The sequence below is a fragment of the Salmo salar genome, chromosome 13, assembly GCF_965601325.2.
Source record: "Salmo salar chromosome 13, fSalSal1, whole genome shotgun sequence".
NCBI classification, from domain to species: Eukaryota; Metazoa; Chordata; class Actinopteri; order Salmoniformes; family Salmonidae; genus Salmo; species Salmo salar.
Window position 1 is genome coordinate 28885535 of NC_138303.1, and position 18416 is coordinate 28903950.

An 18416-nucleotide genomic window follows, 5' to 3' on the forward strand; every position below is an offset into this window, starting at 1 on the left:
ATATGGATAGAAAACACTCTAAAGTTTCTAAAACTGTTTGAATGGTGTCTGTGAGTATAACAGAACTCATTTGGCAGGCAAAACCCTGAGACATTTTCTGACAGGAAGTGGATACCTGATGTGTTGTATTACCTTTAAACCTATGCCATTGAAAAACACAGGGGCTGAGGAATATTTTGGCACTTCCTATTGCTTCCACTAGATGTCACCAGCCTTTACAAAGTGTTTTGAGTCTTCTGGAGGGAGATCTGACCGAACAAGAGCCATGGAACGATGATGGCCCATTAGACACCTGGCGCGCGAGTTCATGTTGGGTACCCTCGTTCCAATACGTTATAAAAGAGAATGCATTCGTCCACCTTGAATATTATTCATGTTCTGGTTAAAAAAGGCCCTAATGATTTATGCTATACAACGTTTGACATGTTTGAACGAACGTAAATATATTTTTTCCCCTCGTTCATGACGAGAAGTCCGGCTGGCTTAGATCATGTGCTAACAAGACGGAGATTTTTGGACATAAATGATGAGCTTTTTTGAACAAAACTACATTCGTTATGGACCTGTGATACCTGGAAGTGACATCTGATGAAGAGAATCAAAGGTAATGGATTATTTACATAGTATTTTCGATTTTAGATCTTCCCAACATGACGTCTAGTCTGTATCGCAACGCGTATTTTTCTGGGCGCAGTGCTCAGATTATTGCAAAATGTGATTTCCCAGTAAGGTTATTTTTAAATCTGGCAAGTTGATTGCGTTCAAGAGATGTACATCTATAATTCTTTAAATGACAATATAATATTTTACCAATGTTTTCTAATTTTAATTATTTAATTTGTGGTGCTGACTTGACTGCCGGTTATTGGAGGGAAACGATTTCCTCAACATCAATGCCATAGTAAAACGCTGTTTTTGGATATAAATATGAACTTGATAGAACTAAAAATGCATGCATTGTCTAACATAATGTCCTAGGAGTGTCATCTGATGGAGATTGTTAAAGGTTAGTCCATCATTTTAGCTGGTTTTATGGTTTTGGTGACCCTGTCTTTGAATTGACAAAACATTACACACAACTCTTGTAAATGTACTGTCCTAACATACTCTAAATTTATGCTTTCGCCGTAAAACCTTTTTGAAATCGTAAAACGTGGTTAGATTAAGGAGATGTTTATCTTTCAAAGGGTGTAAAATAGTTGTATGTTTGAAAAATTTGAATTTTGACATTTATTTGGATTCAAATTTGCCGCTCTTGAAATGCACCTGCTGTTGATGGAGTGCACCACGGGTGGGACGCTTGCGTCCCACCTAGCCCATAGAGGCTAAGCAGATATCCACCCATGTCTGTGTCCAGAACTTCTCTCCCTCTCTTTCTCTAAGCAGATATCCACCCATGTCTGTGTCCAGAACTTCTCTCCCTCTCTTTCTCTAAGCAGATATCCACCCATGTCTGTGTCCAGAACTTCTCTCCCTCTCTTTCTCTAAGCAGATATCCACCCATGTCTGTGTCCAGAACTTCTCTCCCTCTCTTTCTCTAAGCAGATATCCACCCATGTCTGTGTCCAGAACCTTTTCAAACTCCTTCCCTCATCCTTTCCAGCTTGCTTCTTCTCTCATGATCTTCTCATTTCTCTCTCTAAGGCGAGACAGCCTCAGAAGATGCACTCTGTCCTATCTTCTCTCAGTCCATCCCTAACATTACCCAGCACCACAATCATAACAGGAAAGAGACAGAAACAGAGCAATAGAGAGAAAAAAATGAAAGGTAATGAGATGAATACAAAGAGAAGGAAAGAAAGCAGGAAAGAGAGAAATTATTCCTATAGGTGGACTTTGTTGAGAACCTGACCCTGACTTATTTTCCTTGAGTGTGTGTGTGTGTGTGTGTGTGTGTGTGTGTGTGTGTGTGTGTGTGTGTGTGTGTGTGTGTGTGTGTGTGTGTGTGTGTGTGTGTGTGTGTGTGTGTGTGTGTGTGTGTGTGTGTGTCACCAGTGCCATTCCTACAAGGTGCCCTGGGAGTCCATGCCACACTACGGCAGCAGCGCCACGGGGAACCCTGCATTTATTTAAGCAGTCACCAACTCATTTAGGAACACACATCTGTTTGGGGGGGGGGGGGGGGGGGCTGTGGGTGGGATGACCTTTGACAGGGTGTTTCCCCTTTGTTCCAGGCCTCCCCAGGACAGACGTGCAGTCAGCTGCTTTACGTCGCCTTCACCCCTTAACACACTGTATCCATCTGCCATCACAAGCAGGCACAGAGAGACATAGAAACACACGCACAAGCATGCACACACACAAACAAACAAACAGACACACACACACCAACTATGCTGCTCTACTCTACAAAGTAGATGTATTGTTCTCAGTGTCATAGCGAGCTTGTCGGAGGCAGCACAGAGATAAGACCTAAAGGTTTTTAATGAAGTGTCATAAAGCATAGGTCCAAACCACACAGAGGATGATGAATTTAGAGAGAGGGCCAACATGGCAGAACACACAACCCTTCCCACAGTTAATCCAGCAGCCCCCACCCTAACTACCAACACACACACAAACACACTAAGACCCCCAATATGACCACCACAGACAGACCACCTTTCCACTCCCTGCCTATAAATATACCCTCCCTGTCTCACATCACACCCTGTTGGTTCCATAACCTCCATCCCCCAACTTGAATAGGTGGAACCCTCACCAACCCTCCAAGCCCAGTGCCTCCCCTCCTCATGCCCAGTCCGATCCCCTCCTGCTGGGTGTGCCACGTGGGCCTGTGTGCAGCTTTGTGGGGTTTCACCACATACAGGCGCCTACACAGGGCCTCACACCAGGGCCCCGCTGGACAGCTGCATGCTGGAGCACAACCCTGGGCCCTGTGTCCTCAGCCTGGAGCAAGAGCACTGAATGTTACTGTCTTTCTGTATACACTGTCTCAGAGACAGAGAGAGACAGAGACAGAGACAGAGACAGAGACAGACAGAGAGACAGAGAGACAGACAGAGAGAGAGAGAGAGAGAGAGAGAGACAGAGAGAGAGAGAGAGAGAGAGAGAGAGAGAGAGAGAGAGAGAGAGAGAGAGAGAGAGAGAGAGAGAGAGAACACTGTGCTCACAGACTGGACCCAATAAGACAGTAGCAGGTATCAAATACTATACAACAGAGACAGACAGACAATCCATAGGGAGTAGTTGGCACTGCCATGATCACATTTATACAGCTTTACAACGAGGTGAGTAGACTGAAGCAGCAAAAGGTATGGGAGTCAGTCAGCATAAGAGCAGAGTTTTCTAACAGACCAGACAGCCTCATCTGATTACTGGCTGCTGGAGGAGAGAGTATGTAGAGCAAAACCAGGGTGACTCACCTGTCAGAGCCTGTGTGTGTGATGCAGTGGGGCCTTACCTCTCCGCGGTAGCCCACGTACACATAGGTACACATGGGTTGGAATGCACCCGTACCACAGGCCAGCAGGTGGGTGCGGTTATAGGGCTGCAGCAGGCGCACGAAGTTGGCACACTCCGTCTGTGAACACACACGCACACACAGGTTAAATAAATACAAATACACAGGACAACAATAAACTGTCAACCAATTTCTGACCATTTTGTGTAGAACAAAAATATTTCTTAACAAAGGCCATTGATTCCACATGTTAGCAATAAGGGCCAAGAACAAGAGGTTAAAAGATGAAAAACAATAAACTTCAACAAACGCTGGGCTTCCCAGATCTTTCCCAAAGACAGGGCCACATGGAGGGATCAGGCAACAGAGAGAAGAGAAGGAAAAAGACGGAGAGCTAGAGAGAGAGAGAGGGGGAGAGAATAAGAGAGGAGATAGAGATCTAGAGACAGAATAAGATGTCACTTGTTAAATCCACTTCAATCAGTGTAGATTGAAGGGGAGGAGACACGTTACAAAATATTTAAGTGTCTTTGAAGAGGGTATGTTAGAAGGTGCCAGGCGCACCGGTTTGTGTCAAGAACTGCAACGCTGCTGTTTTTTTCAAGCTCAACAGTTTCCCGTTTGTATCAAGAAAGGTCCACCACCCAAAGGACATCCAGCCAACTTGACACAACTGTGGGAAGCATTGGAGTCAACATGGGCCAGCATCCCTGTGGAACGCTTTCGACACCTTGTAGATTCAATGCCCAAACGCATTGAGGCTACTCGAGGGCAAACGGGGGTGCAACTAATGTTTTGTACACCCACTGTACAGTATATTGGAGGTTTGGGGTGAAGCCAGGTGTGCTTCGTATCTATCAGCCAAATATGACTCGGCTCTCCTTCCTGTCCAGACTATAGCTGCACACGCACACACACACACACACACACACACACACACACACACACACACACACACACACACACACACACACACACACACACACACACACACACACACACACACACACACACACACACACACACACACACACACACACACACACACACACACACACACACACACACACACACACACACACTCCTCACGCACTAACACACCCTCATCACGTAAACACACACTCCTCACACACACACACACTCCTTACGCACACACTCCTCCTCTCAGGTTTTAATTACCCAAAACGCTCCCTCCCTCCCTCTCTTCACCTACCACCATCCCTCTCTCCTCCCCTGCTCTGGTAGAGTATAGAGGCTGTAGTGAGACGGACTGTAGAAATAGACTCCAGACTGGTCCCAGTGGAGAGAAGCAGCCTCCTGGCCCTGTCTCCTCCCTGTTCCTAATGTTTTATACACTCAGTGTATAAACTGATGAGTGGCAGATCCTTCGTAATGTATTTCTCCATAATATTGAGTGTGTAACAGACAAGCGGGGTGGTAGGGTAATACCATCAGGCCTCAGATGTTTATACTGAGGGATGGAGACATCTTGTTCCAGTGTAAACAGCATGCATTCACTGGAGAGCAATCAGAGCTGTTAACACTAACAGGAAATCAAGACCATCGTTGAGGGAAAGACACACACACACACACATGCAGAGAGAGAAAGACAAACACACACACCCTCAAACAGGCGTACAGCTGTGCACACACACTCGAAGACACACATGGATGCAAACACACACACACACAAAGAGGCATTTCAAAGCTGTTTTGGAAAAAGCAGGATGCTTCAGTCTGTCCAAGTCTCTGTGGTCCACACAGCTGGAGCTACACGGATTAGATAGAGCATAGAAGCAGTGTGCTGAGGAGAAGACCAGATGAGCAGACTACGGATGTGAACATCGATAACTTAGACAGACACACAGCACAATCCCACAACCACACCAGCTCCCAGACAAGTGGTAGACACAAGCGTAGGCATCAAATGCACTATAAGACTCAACTCCTAAAGTTTGGTTGCTTTAGCCCAGCAGTAGTTGTTCATATCAGTAAACTTAGACATACTGTAAGCCTAGAGCGATCCACAGTGTCTGTCTGCAGATTTGTCCTTGGATTGGTTTGTAGATGATTCACTTTTTAAAGCAAGTCACTTCCACGTTTGTACCCATAGGTACGGCTGTACCCATTAATGAACATAGTGGAATGTTTCCTCTGGCAGTGCTGGATAATGCCAGGGCACTGTGCCAAATGGCACCAAGCTGAGTTTCCAGGTCCCTGATGCATGAAGTCTCAGAGTCTCACAAAGTTCTTCAAAAGTCTCCTACAAATCCTTTAAACATTCAAATCTCTCACCCATCCACTCAGACTAATAACTCTCCCAAACCCACAACCCCGGTAGTCCCTGCTTTGTTATTGTCTGGTTCCTGCTGAGGGAGGGGCTATGGGACATCTATGTCTGCTGGGGGTAATGAAATCAGGGGTCATGTGGTCGCGACCTGTGATGAAGGCCATCATAAAGCAAACACGTTAGGTGTTACCCTGTGGTCAACCAGCAGAATCACACAGCCCCATTGAACAGCCGGTTCCCCTCCTTTAGCCAGTCAATAAAATACCCTCACAGACACACACCCACCTCTAACTCCTCCATCCCCCCACAGTCAATGGAGGGAAGTAGTATGCACATCCTACAGCTCCAAGACACAGACACATTGTGTATAAGGGAAGGAGACAGATTGCAACCACCAGCCCAGCAGCCCTGCAGTGTTTTCCAGTGAGAGGTCACTGTATCAGAACGCTGAATAGGTGCAACAATAGTAACACAACGCGCTCCGGCTTTAAACCCAGCCAGGCTGTCTAGTCAGTGTCTAGTCAGTGTCTAGTCAGTGTCTAGTCAGTGCCAGCGCCCGCTTCCCTCCATGGGGTTTGTTTAATGGGAGGTCTCCATGTCCAACACTGCCTAACAAAGTTAGAGAGGGAGGGAAAGCTCTGTCCTCACTTACCCGCCCGCTGGCATAGGCAGTCAGGCTATATTTAGAACACACATTTAAGTGTCCATCTGTGACGGAATGACCTGCTCTGTACACACTCACATGTTCCTGTACCCACTGGAATAACATCAGTCCTCAGGAAGGGTTGTGAACCAAGCCTTTCTCTCTGCCAAAAACACAAACAAGTCCCTTTCAACCAATCAAACCAAAACCTATCCATGCCTTTGCAACTTTTTGACTTATGACATTGCCTGGGGTTTTGTCTAGCAACGGGGAAAGGTGCAAACAGAGCCCTGATTGAGTGTGTGTGCATGTCCGAGTCTTTGTCAGGTAGAGAATAGAGGCAGAGAGGGCACACTTCCTCATGGAGTCCCTAGCCTCAGAGGGCCCTGGGGTGAGGTGGTGGGTCGTATTCCAGTTGGGAGGAACTAGAGGTGTGAAGTGTTACAGATGTGACCCTGTACACACATTCCCAGCAGACACACTTCACCTCCACCTCCCAGCCCAGTCATTGTTAATGATGCTAGACACTAGACTAGAAACATGGGCCCCTCTTCCTCTCTGACAAACAACGTATCTCCAGCAACAGATTCAGTCCAGGCCTGTTTAAAAGAACGACGGAGAGGACAAGAACCAAGTCCACTTGAACTGTGGTCTGAATGAGTCTGATGGTAGGTGAGTGCTGCTGGGGTGCATGGGTGTGTCTCCAGGGGAATGGAGGGAAGCTTAAACCCACACAGCCCACAGCTCCCTTGGCACAGGTTAGATTGAGTTACCGTGGGCCCAACTTTAACCCATAATGACTGCTCCTCTCCCCTACGAACACCAGCTCACATACCTCATACGGGAGGAGGAAACGTGTAATAACTCCCGATATTAGATACCCCTCCTCACCTGCCACTTCAAACGCCACAGTTACCTATAGGGCCAGTGTTGACACCCAATGAGGGGGTCTTAAAGTTCCCTCCAACCCCCCTCTACATCCACAGGCCAAACCACCTAACCCAGACCAGATGCCAGGGTGCTTTCTCTTTCTGTCGTTACCCAAGGCAAAGGGGACAGAAGATATTAAACATGGAACCGCAAGTGTCTTTAGAGTGTTTGACTGGAGAGTGAGGGCCAGTTTCTATATGGGCAGTCTTCTTAAAGATGTAATTACTGGTGTTTATTGTGTCGGAACCCGACTCTGGACACCTCAGCCATGTGGGAGGGGCTATTACTAGATATGGAAAGACTCCCTATCTCATTCACTGGGCTGTTAAACAACTTCACTGTACCCAGGAATGGAGGCATGGATAGATGAAGGGATGCTGGGATAATGCATGGGACTATGGCTGTAGCCTGTAGGATATAGGAAAAGGGAGTGTTGACACAGCAAGCCAACTGTCGACATAAATTTTCTGGTTAGCTTCCTGATAACATGATCCAGATGTGGCGATGTAGAATGTACAGTACAGTCAGTAAGGTGACTAGAATGTTACTGTCTAGAGTGGCTGATAGAGCAGCTGAATAGGCTAGGCCGGTGGAAACCATAGATGTGACATTATTAGAGTAAATAGGAAGTAGAGAGGCCACCTCAGAGGTGGATTGGTCTGACTGAGATGTCACTCACCTGAGAATCTTTTCCTCTCTGGACACATTCATCTCTGTTACCAGGCAACGGAGGCCAGTAGATCTACAACGAGAGAGAGAGAGAGAAGAGAGAGAGAAGAGAAGAGAAGAGAAGAGAAGAGAAGAGAAGAGAAGAGAAAGAGAGAGAGAGAGAGAGAGAGAGAGAGAGAGAGAGAGAGAGAGAGAGAGAGAGAAAAATCACGTCATAACATTGTACACTGCCTAAATCCACAATATAACTACAGGCAATTAGAGCATGAGAACATTATTAGCCACAGTTTAAACAATGAAGACCTACTAGATCACATATGAAACCAAGCCCGTATCTCACTACGTCTTTGCTCCCACACAGTCATCCATGGGCCAATCAGTGCTGATTGATGTGGGTGGGTCGAATATGGTACTGTAATCACAGTGTAGTAGTTTAGGCCGTGTGATACATTTATGGTGTGTTCTATATCATCAATATCCAGCTTATTCAAGGTTGTTTTTGGAAAGCCCCTCTTTGGCACCATCAGATACTGTGTTGTGAATTACTGACCCACAGATGGCTATCTGAAACAATGGCTCTTTTGTGTGTTTCATTTAAAAGCTTATTTTGCTTTCGGGAAGAGGCATATACAGAATACCAAGAAAACAATCAAGGAAACAGTAACTTTCTGTGACAATGTGCGTATGTGTCCATCCGCAATTGTGTCCATGTGTATTTGTGTCTGTGCTTACGTGCATGTACATGCGTGCTCCTACATTATAGTGCATGCATGGCTATTCATCATAAGAGAGAAAACGTCACCTGATACAGGTGCTTTTCTGTAACACAGCTATCATATCATAAATTAACGTTACAGGAAGGATTAGGGCCTCCTCTATAAATCACACTTTATCCCTTTATCGAGCCTGTCTGGAACTGAACACTATAAATCACAGCCTGCCTGCCTGCCTGAAACATGCCTTTTTATGGTCTGAACCACAGAATCAGCCAATCTGATAGACAGCACTGCACTATTTATACTAATATTCCTTGCCTGGATTCAAACAGGAAGTACTGTGGTCATCATGTTCTATTTGTCTCTATAACTCCGTCCCTCTGTTTAACCATCCTGACATGTTAGTCATCAACACCAATAGCAGCATAAAGTTTCCCCTATGTCTAGATATTTATCTGGTCAGCTTGGGTTTCTGTGCCTTCTTACCAGAGCTTGGCTGTCAGCACGCTGATTAACTTCCTTTTCCTGTTTGGCTCAGTAGTGTCATCCATTGGCCGGAAAGCCCAGGTACCAGCCAATCATAACAAGCACTGACAAACCCTGGCATGAGCTGGCCAATCAAGGACCTTACTGTGGCATGCATCAAGTAGATTCATAACATACTAAACTGCACACAGACCGTATGTTTAAATCTACTCTTATCTAGTCTCTAGTGTGACTGAAACTAGGGGGACATAAAGGGGGACATAAAACAAGTTTGGTTTTACACACAAACACTCCTCAAAAGCTAAAGGTCTATATCGAGCTGCAATCATTTCTGTTTAGAGTAAAATATTTACATGTTAATGTGGCACATTTACATGAGTTTAATAGGCATGTTTGTTTTATTTCTGCCATGGTCATTACCATTAAGACTGTATTGAAACAGTTCAAACACTTCCCAAATATGATACGCCAGAGTGGCTGTTGAAGCTCTTACGAAGTGGTGGTGGGCAGTGGGCAGTGGGCAGTGTGCAGTGGGCAGTGAGCTGTGGGCAGTGGGCAGTGAGCTGTGGGCAGTGAGCAGTGGGCTGAGAGCAGTAAGTTGTGGGCAGTGAGCTGTGGGCAGTGAGCTGTGGGCAGTGAGCTGTGGGCAGTGAGTTGTGGGCAGTGGGCAGTGAGCAGTGAGCTGTGGGCAGTGGGCAGTGAGTTGTGGGCAGTGAGTTGTGGGCAGTGAGCAGTGAGCAGTGAGTTGTGGGCAGTGAGTTGTGGGCAGTGAGTTGTGGGCAGTGGGCAGTGAGCAGTGAGCTGTGGGCAGTGGGCAGTGAGTTGTGGGCAGTGGGCAGTGGGCAGTGGGCAGTGGGCAGTGAGCAGTGAGCTGTGGGCAGTGGGCAGTGGGCCGTGGGCAGTGAGCTGTGGGCAGTGGGCAGTGAGTTGTGGGCAGTGGGCAGTGAGCTGTGGGCAGTGAGTTGGGGGCAGTGGGCAGTGAGTTGTGGGCAGTGGGCAGTGGGCAGTGAGCAGTGAGCTGTGGGCAGTGGGCAGTGAGTTGGGGGCAGTGGGCAGTGAGCTGTGGGCAGTGAGTTGTGGGCAGTGAGCTGTGGGCAGTGAGCTGTGGGCAGTGAGTTGTGGGCAGTGAGTTGTGGGCAGTGAGTTGTGGGCAGTGAGTTGTGGGCAGTGAGCTGTGGGCAGTGAGCTGTGGGCAGTGAGTTGTGGGCAGTGAGCTGTGGGCAGTGAGCTGTGGGCAGTGAGCTGTGGGCAGTGAGCTGTGGGCAGTGAGATGTGGGCAGTGAGCTGTGGGCAGTGAGTTGTGGGCAGTGAGTTGTGGGCAGTGACTAGTGGGCCCAGCCAGACTGAGCGTAAGAGTATAGGCATTACCAATAGTGAGTTGACTTAAAATATACATAAAATGTATATAGTATGTATAAGCTGGAAATACAGGCCTAAGCGTTGTTGTTCACTAGTTTGCTCCAATTGAGGGAGGGGTGGTAGGGTTGGAGGGTAATAAAGGAAATATGTATTTTTTTAAAGATATGTATATACAGTTGAAGTCAGAGATTTACATACACTGAGGTTGGGGTCATTAAAACTTGTTTTCAACCACTCCACAAATTTCTTGTTAACAAACTATAATTTTGGCAAGTTGGTTAGGACATCTACTTTGTGCTTGACACAAGTCTTTTTCCCAACAATTGTTTACAGACAGATTATTTCACTATAATTCACTGTATCACAATTCCAGTGGGTCAGAAGTTAACAGACACTAAGTTGACTGTGACTTTAAACAGCTTGGAAAATTCCAGGAATGATGTCATGGCTTAAGAAGCTTCTGATAGGCTAATTGACATCATTTGAGTCAATTGGAGGTGTACCTGTGGATGTATTTCAAGGCCTACCTTCAAACTCAGTGCCTCTTTGCTTGACATCATGGGAAAATCAAAAGAAATCAGCCGAGACCTCAGAAAAAAATTGTAGACCTCCACAAGTCTGGTTCATCCTTGGGAGCAATTTCCAAATGCCTGAAGGTACCACGTTCATCTGTACAAACAATAGTACGCAAGTATAAAACCGTGGGACCACGCAGCCGTCATACCGCTCAGGAAGGAGACGTGTTCTGTCTCCTAGAGATTAACATACTTTGGTGCAAAAAGTGCTAATCAATCCCAGAACAACAGCAAAGGACCTTGTGAAGATGCTGGAGGAAACAGGTACAAAAGTATCTATATCCACAGTAAAACGAGTCCTATATCGACATAACCTGAAAGGCCGCTCAGCAAGGAAGAAGCCACTGCTCCAAAACCGCCATAAAAAAACAAGACTACGGTTTGCAGCTGCACATAGGGACAAAGATGGTACTTTTTGGAGAAATGTCCTCCGGTCTGATGAAACAAAAATAGAACTGTTTAGCCATAATGGCCATCGTTATGTTTGGAGGAAAAAGGGGGAGGCTTGCAAGCCGAAGAACACCATCCCAACCGTGAAGCACGGGGGTGGCAGCATCATGTTGTGGGGGTGCTTTGCTGCAGGAGGGACTGGTGCACTTCACAAAATAGCTGGCATCATGAGGCAGGAAAATTATGTGGATATATTGAAGCAACATCTCAAGACGTCAGTCAGGAAGTTAAAGCTTGGTCGCAAATGGGTCTCCAAGCATACTTCAAAGTTGTGGCAAAATGTCTTAAGGACAACAAAGTCAAGGTATTGGAGTGGCCATCACAAAGCCCTGACCTCAATCATATAGAAAATCTGTAGGCAGAACTGAAAAAGCGTGTGCGAACAAAGAGGCCTACAAACCTGACTCAGTTATACCAGCTCTGTCAGGAGGAATGGGCCAAAATTCACCCAACTTATTGTGGGAAGCTTGTGGAAGGCTACCTGAAACATTTGACCCAAGTTAAACAATTTATAGGCTATGCTACCAAATACTAATTGAGTGTATGTAAACTTCTGACCCACTGGGAATGTGATGAAAAAAATTTAAGCTGAAATAAATAATTCTCTCTACTATTATTCTGACATTTTGACATTCTTAAAATAAAGTGGTGATCCTAACTGACCTAAGACAGGGAATTGTTACTAGGATTAAATGTCAGGAATTGTAAAAAAACGGAGTTTAAATGTATTTGGCTAAGGTGTATGTAAACTTCCGACCTTAACTGTATTTATATGTATGTATGTATGTATGTATGTATGTATGTATGTATGTATGTATGTATGTATGTATGTATGTATGTATGTATGTATGTATGTATATGCGGCAAAGAAATATGGGGGATTGGAAGTGATGCAAACAATTACATTGATGGAAGCTACAATATATCTGCAATATTAAAGCTGATCTATTCCCTACATTTTTTTTTTTTTTAATATATAATAAGTAGTGAGTTGACTTTCTAAATGGAGTCTAACAGTGAACTGGTACATAGCAGGTTAAGTGATATACAGAGGCAGGGAGGGAGGAGCAGAGAGAAGGAGGGATAGAGGGGGATTAAAGAATTCTACAGGTAATGATATGTGAGGAGGAGGCTGGAGAAACCTGGGGCTATGGTTAAGCTTTCTCTCCTGTCTCTCTTTTTCAATCGCTCTTTCTCCCTCTGCTACCCTATCAGGTGGAAACCACAGAGACCTGATAAGAAGAGACCGGCTTAGTGTAAACTCTAGACCAGGATAAGTGTGACACACACAGGAGGCTGTATATCACAGGGTGAATGAGGACAGACACACAGACACACAGACAGACAGACAGACAGACAGACAGACAGACAGACAGACAGACAGACAGACAGACAGACAGACAGACAGACAGACAGACAGACAGACAGACCGCTCAAGCAGTGATTCCAACGAACTCAAACTGTTAGTGTTAATCTCTACAGGGATTAAGTTAGGAATCCTAAAATTGGCGCTCGATTAAAGAGAGAGATGATTTAGAGAGATATTCAGTTGGTAGTCCTGTGTGGCTCAGTTGGTAGAGCATGGCACCTGCAATGCCAGGGTTGTGGGTTTGATTCCCACAGGGGACCAGCACAAAAAAGTATGATTTATGCACTCATTAGTGTAAATTGCTTTGGATAAGAGTGTCTGTTAAATGACTATATGGAGTCCTGGTGAGATGTACATGTTCATGCCACCCTAGTCAGCAGCTACAACAACACTAACTCAATGGAGGAGTTTAGGAATAAATATTTATGTGGGGTTTATTGAATATGAGTTGGCGAGTATGGGGAGGGATTTAAACTCCCCCATTGGCCTATCGGTACAGTATGTATTACAGGGAACATGGACTCACCTCTTTGGAGTCCAGGTTGGTATGGTCCAGTCTCAGAGAGTACAGGACGTCTTTACCCCCCAGGAACAGGCGGTCATGGTACTCATCCAGAAACACAGCGCTCAGGGAAAGCTGACCATGGTGACCACTGAAGATAGAGGACCGGTTGGTGGCTACAAGGTCTGTGGGAGGAGGAGGTGAAGGAGGATGGATGGATGGATGGATGGATGCAGAGAAGAACAGAGTGAGCATGTGAAGATATATAAACCCAGTGGAAAACTAATAAAAACATCAATATGCAGTAGGTCAAGGATGAGATGTCATCTCTGCCACTTAAAAAGGTTAGGTGCACCGTGTGTGGGTCCCGGAAGAAATCTGACCTGACCTGGTCTCCATTCATGGAGTATGTAGAAACCCATTGGTTGAATCAATGTTGTTTCCACATCATGTAGTGGAATAAATGTTGAATTGATGTCTGTGACCAGTGAGGAGCCTGCTGTTTAGATTATGTCTCTGTTGTATTTCAGCACATGCAGTCATGTCCTATGTTAATAACCATACTGTGCAAATATGGAGTAACCTGTTTTTAATGATGTTTCTCTTTCTTTTTTGTATGCAATACATCAATATGGAGGACTACTATAAATCTGCTCAATATGCTGAAGAAAAGTCAGTTTGTGATTAAGATGGAATTTGGGTTGTTGTTCTGGGTGGGCTCCCTGCTGGGAAGGAGATCTCCATGTTTGTTCAAAGGTATTCAGGGGCTTCCAGAACATTAGAGAACTGGAAGGTTTGGCTCAGCTGGAGAATGACTCAGTGTTCTGTGTTCTGAGATGACAAATAAAGATCACTAGCAGTTTGAGTGTTTATAGGATGTCCTACGCCTGTAAGACACATTAGTTGCAGAAAGAGTTATCTGGGCTTGACATGGAACGTGCTACTCTGAGGTACACCACCCATCACCACATACGCAGTTTGCTCACATGCGCGCACACACACACACACAAAACAACGCACACACACTAAAAACAAATGGTTCTATATACAGCGCCCTCAAAGTATTTCGACCTCTTGACCTTTTCCACATTTTGATACGTTACAGCCTTATTCTAAAAGTGATTAAATCGATTTTTTCCTCATCAATCAACACACAATTCCCCACAATGACAAAGAAAAACAGGTTTTAGACATTTTTGTTAATTTATTAAAAATATATGGTAATATAAAATATAACATTTACGTCAGTATTCAGACCCTTCACTCAAGCACTTTTGGCAGGGATTACAGCATCGAGTCTTCTTGGGCATGACGCTACAAGCTTGTATGACGCTACAATCTTCTTTGCTGATCATCTCAAGCTCTTTCAGTTTGAATGGGGAGCGTTGCTGCACAGCTGTTTTCAGGTCTCTCCAGAGGTGTTCGATCGGGTTCAAGTCCGGGCTCTGGCTGGGCAACTCAAGGACATTCAGAGACTTGTCCCGAAGCCACTCCTGCTTTGTCTTGGCTGTGTGCTTAGGGTCATTGTCCTGTTGGAAGGTGAACCTTCGCCCCAGTCGGAGGTCCTGAGATCTCCGAAGCAGGTTTTCATCAAGCATCTCTCTTTGCTCTGTTCATCTTTGCCTCGATGCTGACTAGTCTCCTAGTCCCTGCCACTGAAAAACATCCCTAAAGCATGATGCTGTCACCACCATGCTTCACCGTAGGGATGGTGCCAGGTTTCCTCCAGACTTGACGCCTGGCATTCAGGTCAAAGAGTTCAATCTTGGTTTCATCAGACCAGAGAATCTTGTTTCTCATGTTCTGAGAGTCTTTAGGTGCCTTTTGGCAAACTCCAAGCGGGCTGTCATCTGCCTTTCACTGAGGAGTGGCTTCCGTCTGGCCACTCTACCATAAAGGCCTGATTGGTGGAGTGCTGCAGAGATGGTTGTCCTTTTAGAAGATTCTCCCATATCCACAGAGGAACTCTAGAGCTCTGTCAGAGTGACTATCGGTTTCTTGGTCACCTCCCTGACCAAGGCCCTTCTCCCCGGCCAGCCAGCTCTAGGAAGAATCTTGGTGGTTCCAAACTTCTTTCATTTAAGAATGATGGAGGCCACTGTGTTCTTAGGGACCTTCAATGCTGAAGAAATGTTTTGGTAACCTTCCCCTCATCTGTGCCTCAACACAATCCTGTCTCGGAGCTCTACGGACAATTCCTTCGACCTGAAGGCTTGGTTTTTGCTCTGACATGCACTGTCAACTGTAGGACCTTATATAGACAGGTGTGTGCCTTTCCAGATCATGTCCAATCAATTGAATGTACCACAGGTGGACTCCAATCAAGTTGTAGAAACATCTCAAGGATGATCAATGGAAACAGGATGCACCTGAGCTCAATTTCGAGTCTCATAGCAAAGAGTCTGAATACTTATATATATATATAATTTCTAAAAAACTGTTTTCACTTTGTCATTATGGGGTATTGTGTGTAGATTACTGAGGATTTTTTTTATTTAATCAATTTTAGAATAAGGCTGTAACATAACGAAATGTGGAAAAAGTCAAGGGGTCTGAATACTTTCCGAAGGCACTGTAGTGCCATATAAGGGTTATTTGGCTTGTAACCCTGGTGGAACCAATTTTGGTATTATATGGAAAAAATGTTTTGAAGGTTCTATAAATAACCATGCTCATACGGTTCTAAATGGAACCTGTATGGTTTCATAAATAACCCTTTCCTAAGGTTCTATAAAGAACCATAAGAAAACGTTTCTATATAGCGCCAAAAAAAGGATTCCGCTGTGGTTACAACCCCAAGGATTCCGCTATGGTTACAACCCCAAGGATTCCGCTATGGTTACAACCCCAAGGATTCCGCTATGGTTACAACCCCAAGGATTCCGCTATGGTTACAACCCCAAGGATTCCGCTATGGTTACAACCCCAAGGATCCCGCTATGGTTACAACCCCAAGGATCCCGCTATGGTTACAACCCCAAGGATCCCGCTATGGTTACAACCCCAAGGATTCCGCTATGGTTACAACCCCAAGGATTCCGCTATGGTTACAACCCCAAGGATTCCGCTATGGTTACAACCCCAAGGATTCCGCTATGGTTACAACCCCAAGGATTCCGCTATGGTTACAACCCCAAGGATCCCGCTATGGTTACAACCCCAAGGATCCCGCTATGGTTACAACCCCAAGGATTCCGCTATGGTTACAACCCCAAGGATTCCGCTATGGTTACAACCCCAAGGATTCCACTATGGTTGCAACCCCAAGGATTCCGCTATGGTTACAACCCTATTTGGGGCTAAATAGAACCTTTTATATGGTTCTTTATAGAACCTTTATGGAAGTTTCTTTGTAGAACCATACAGGGTTTTTAATTGTAGTTTAATAGACATATTATTTTGTTAAACGTCCATTGGTGTTATCATTGTGTTTATCAGTAAGTTGAATCAGCTGTGTTAGCGCTGGAATGGCTGGCATTCCATGTGCAGAAAATGAACAACTACTGACTTAGTCAACCATTCTCAATTGACATAAGGCCACATGTGAGTTTTTCACAAGACACCATCACTGGCCATAGTCATATACAGTATAATGTGTTTATATTTACATTTTAGTCATTTAGCAGACAGAGCGACGTACAGTAGTGAGTGCATATATTTTCATATTTGTTCGTACTGATCCCCAGTGGAAATTGAACCCACAACCCTGGCATTGCAAGTGCAATGCTCTACCAACTGAGCCAAATGGGACTGTCATAGCATAACACAACAGATTACATCAACTGGAATGACACTACATTTCATCACTAAAACAGGAAACAATTATATTTTGAACTGAAAATAACCATTGAAGGCCTCAAAGGGTTATTTGGGACAGTATGGTTCCATATTGAAGAATCACCCAAAGAACCCTTGAGGAACCCTACTTTTTAGTGTGCACAGTATCCACTCAGGGCCTTCTTCTTACTGGCTCTCCTCTACACTGCAGACCCAGATCGACAAAACACACGCAGACCTGAAACATAGAGCACGGTAGGGAGGCCCGGCATGCTCCCCTGACATCTTGGCTTTATGCTGTGTTAGCATACATTAATCACGGCCTACAATCTTAGAAAAAAGAGTTCCAGAGGGTTCTTTGGCTGTCTCCATAGGATAACCTGTTTTGGTAGTACCCTTTTTGGCTATATACTGTATTTTGGTTTTGTCCCAGGTAGAACCGTTTTGGGTTTTACATGGAAATGGTTTCACATGGAACCCAAAAGGGTTTTATCTGGAATGAAAAAGGTTCTATCTGAAACCAGAAATGGTTATTCAAAGGGCTCTCCTATGGGGACAGCCGAAGAACCCTTTTAGGTTCTTGATAGCACCATTGGTTCTAAGAGTGTAGCCACTGGTGTCCTAGCTACTGGTAAATGGAGTGTTGTAAGAGAAGACAAAAAAACAGTGTGTGTGTGCGTGTGCGTGCGTGCGTGCGTGCGTGCGTGTGTGTGTGTGTGTGTGTGTGTGTGTGTGTGTGTGTGTGTGTGTGTGTGCGTGTGTGTGTGTGTGCGTGCGTGCATGTATCTCTGTGTGTGTGTGTGTGTGCGCATGTATGTCTCTGTCGGTGGTCTCTATGTGAGTGTGTGAAGTGTTGCCAGACTGGTCTGTACACATCGGATCTCCCTCTTCCCAAAACCAACCGAGAGTCAGGAGGTGGAACTCAGAGAGAGAGAGAGAGAAAAAGAGAGAGAGAGAAAATCGTTTGATCTTTAACCATCAGATCAGAAGCACTGAGAGCTGAGCTCATTAAAAGGCAGAGTGGTACCTGAGGTATTATTCAGTTCAGGGAGTGTTGTAATTACATTTCAAACATCTCTTCAGCCTGCCATTTCTACTCTTTAATGTCTCACAGGCATTAGTTCACTGTTGGATCTCCAGCTATTCTGGCAACAACATCAAATAACAAACACATCTACAGTCTCTCTCTGCAGGAGTGGCCTAGATATGCAGTTCAAGTTCGATGTGAGGTGGTGGTTTGTATGTTT

At 45.2% G+C, this 18416-nt stretch overlaps 1 protein-coding gene across 1 annotated transcript in view; it reads right to left on the minus strand.

Annotated features, from left to right (window-relative positions):
• The window catches only part of sema3bl (sema domain, immunoglobulin domain (Ig), short basic domain, secreted, (semaphorin) 3bl), a 54618-nt gene that overhangs the window by 21832 nt on the left and 14370 nt on the right, over positions 1–18416 (minus strand). Inside the window, exons 2-4 of the mRNA XM_014135158.3 lie at positions 13417–13577; positions 7946–8008; positions 3404–3523 (exon numbers count right to left, since the gene is read on the minus strand). Of these exons, the coding sequence (XP_013990633.3) occupies positions 3404–3523; positions 7946–8008; positions 13417–13577 (344 nt within the window). The remainder of the gene's footprint in view (positions 1–3403; positions 3524–7945; positions 8009–13416; positions 13578–18416) is intronic.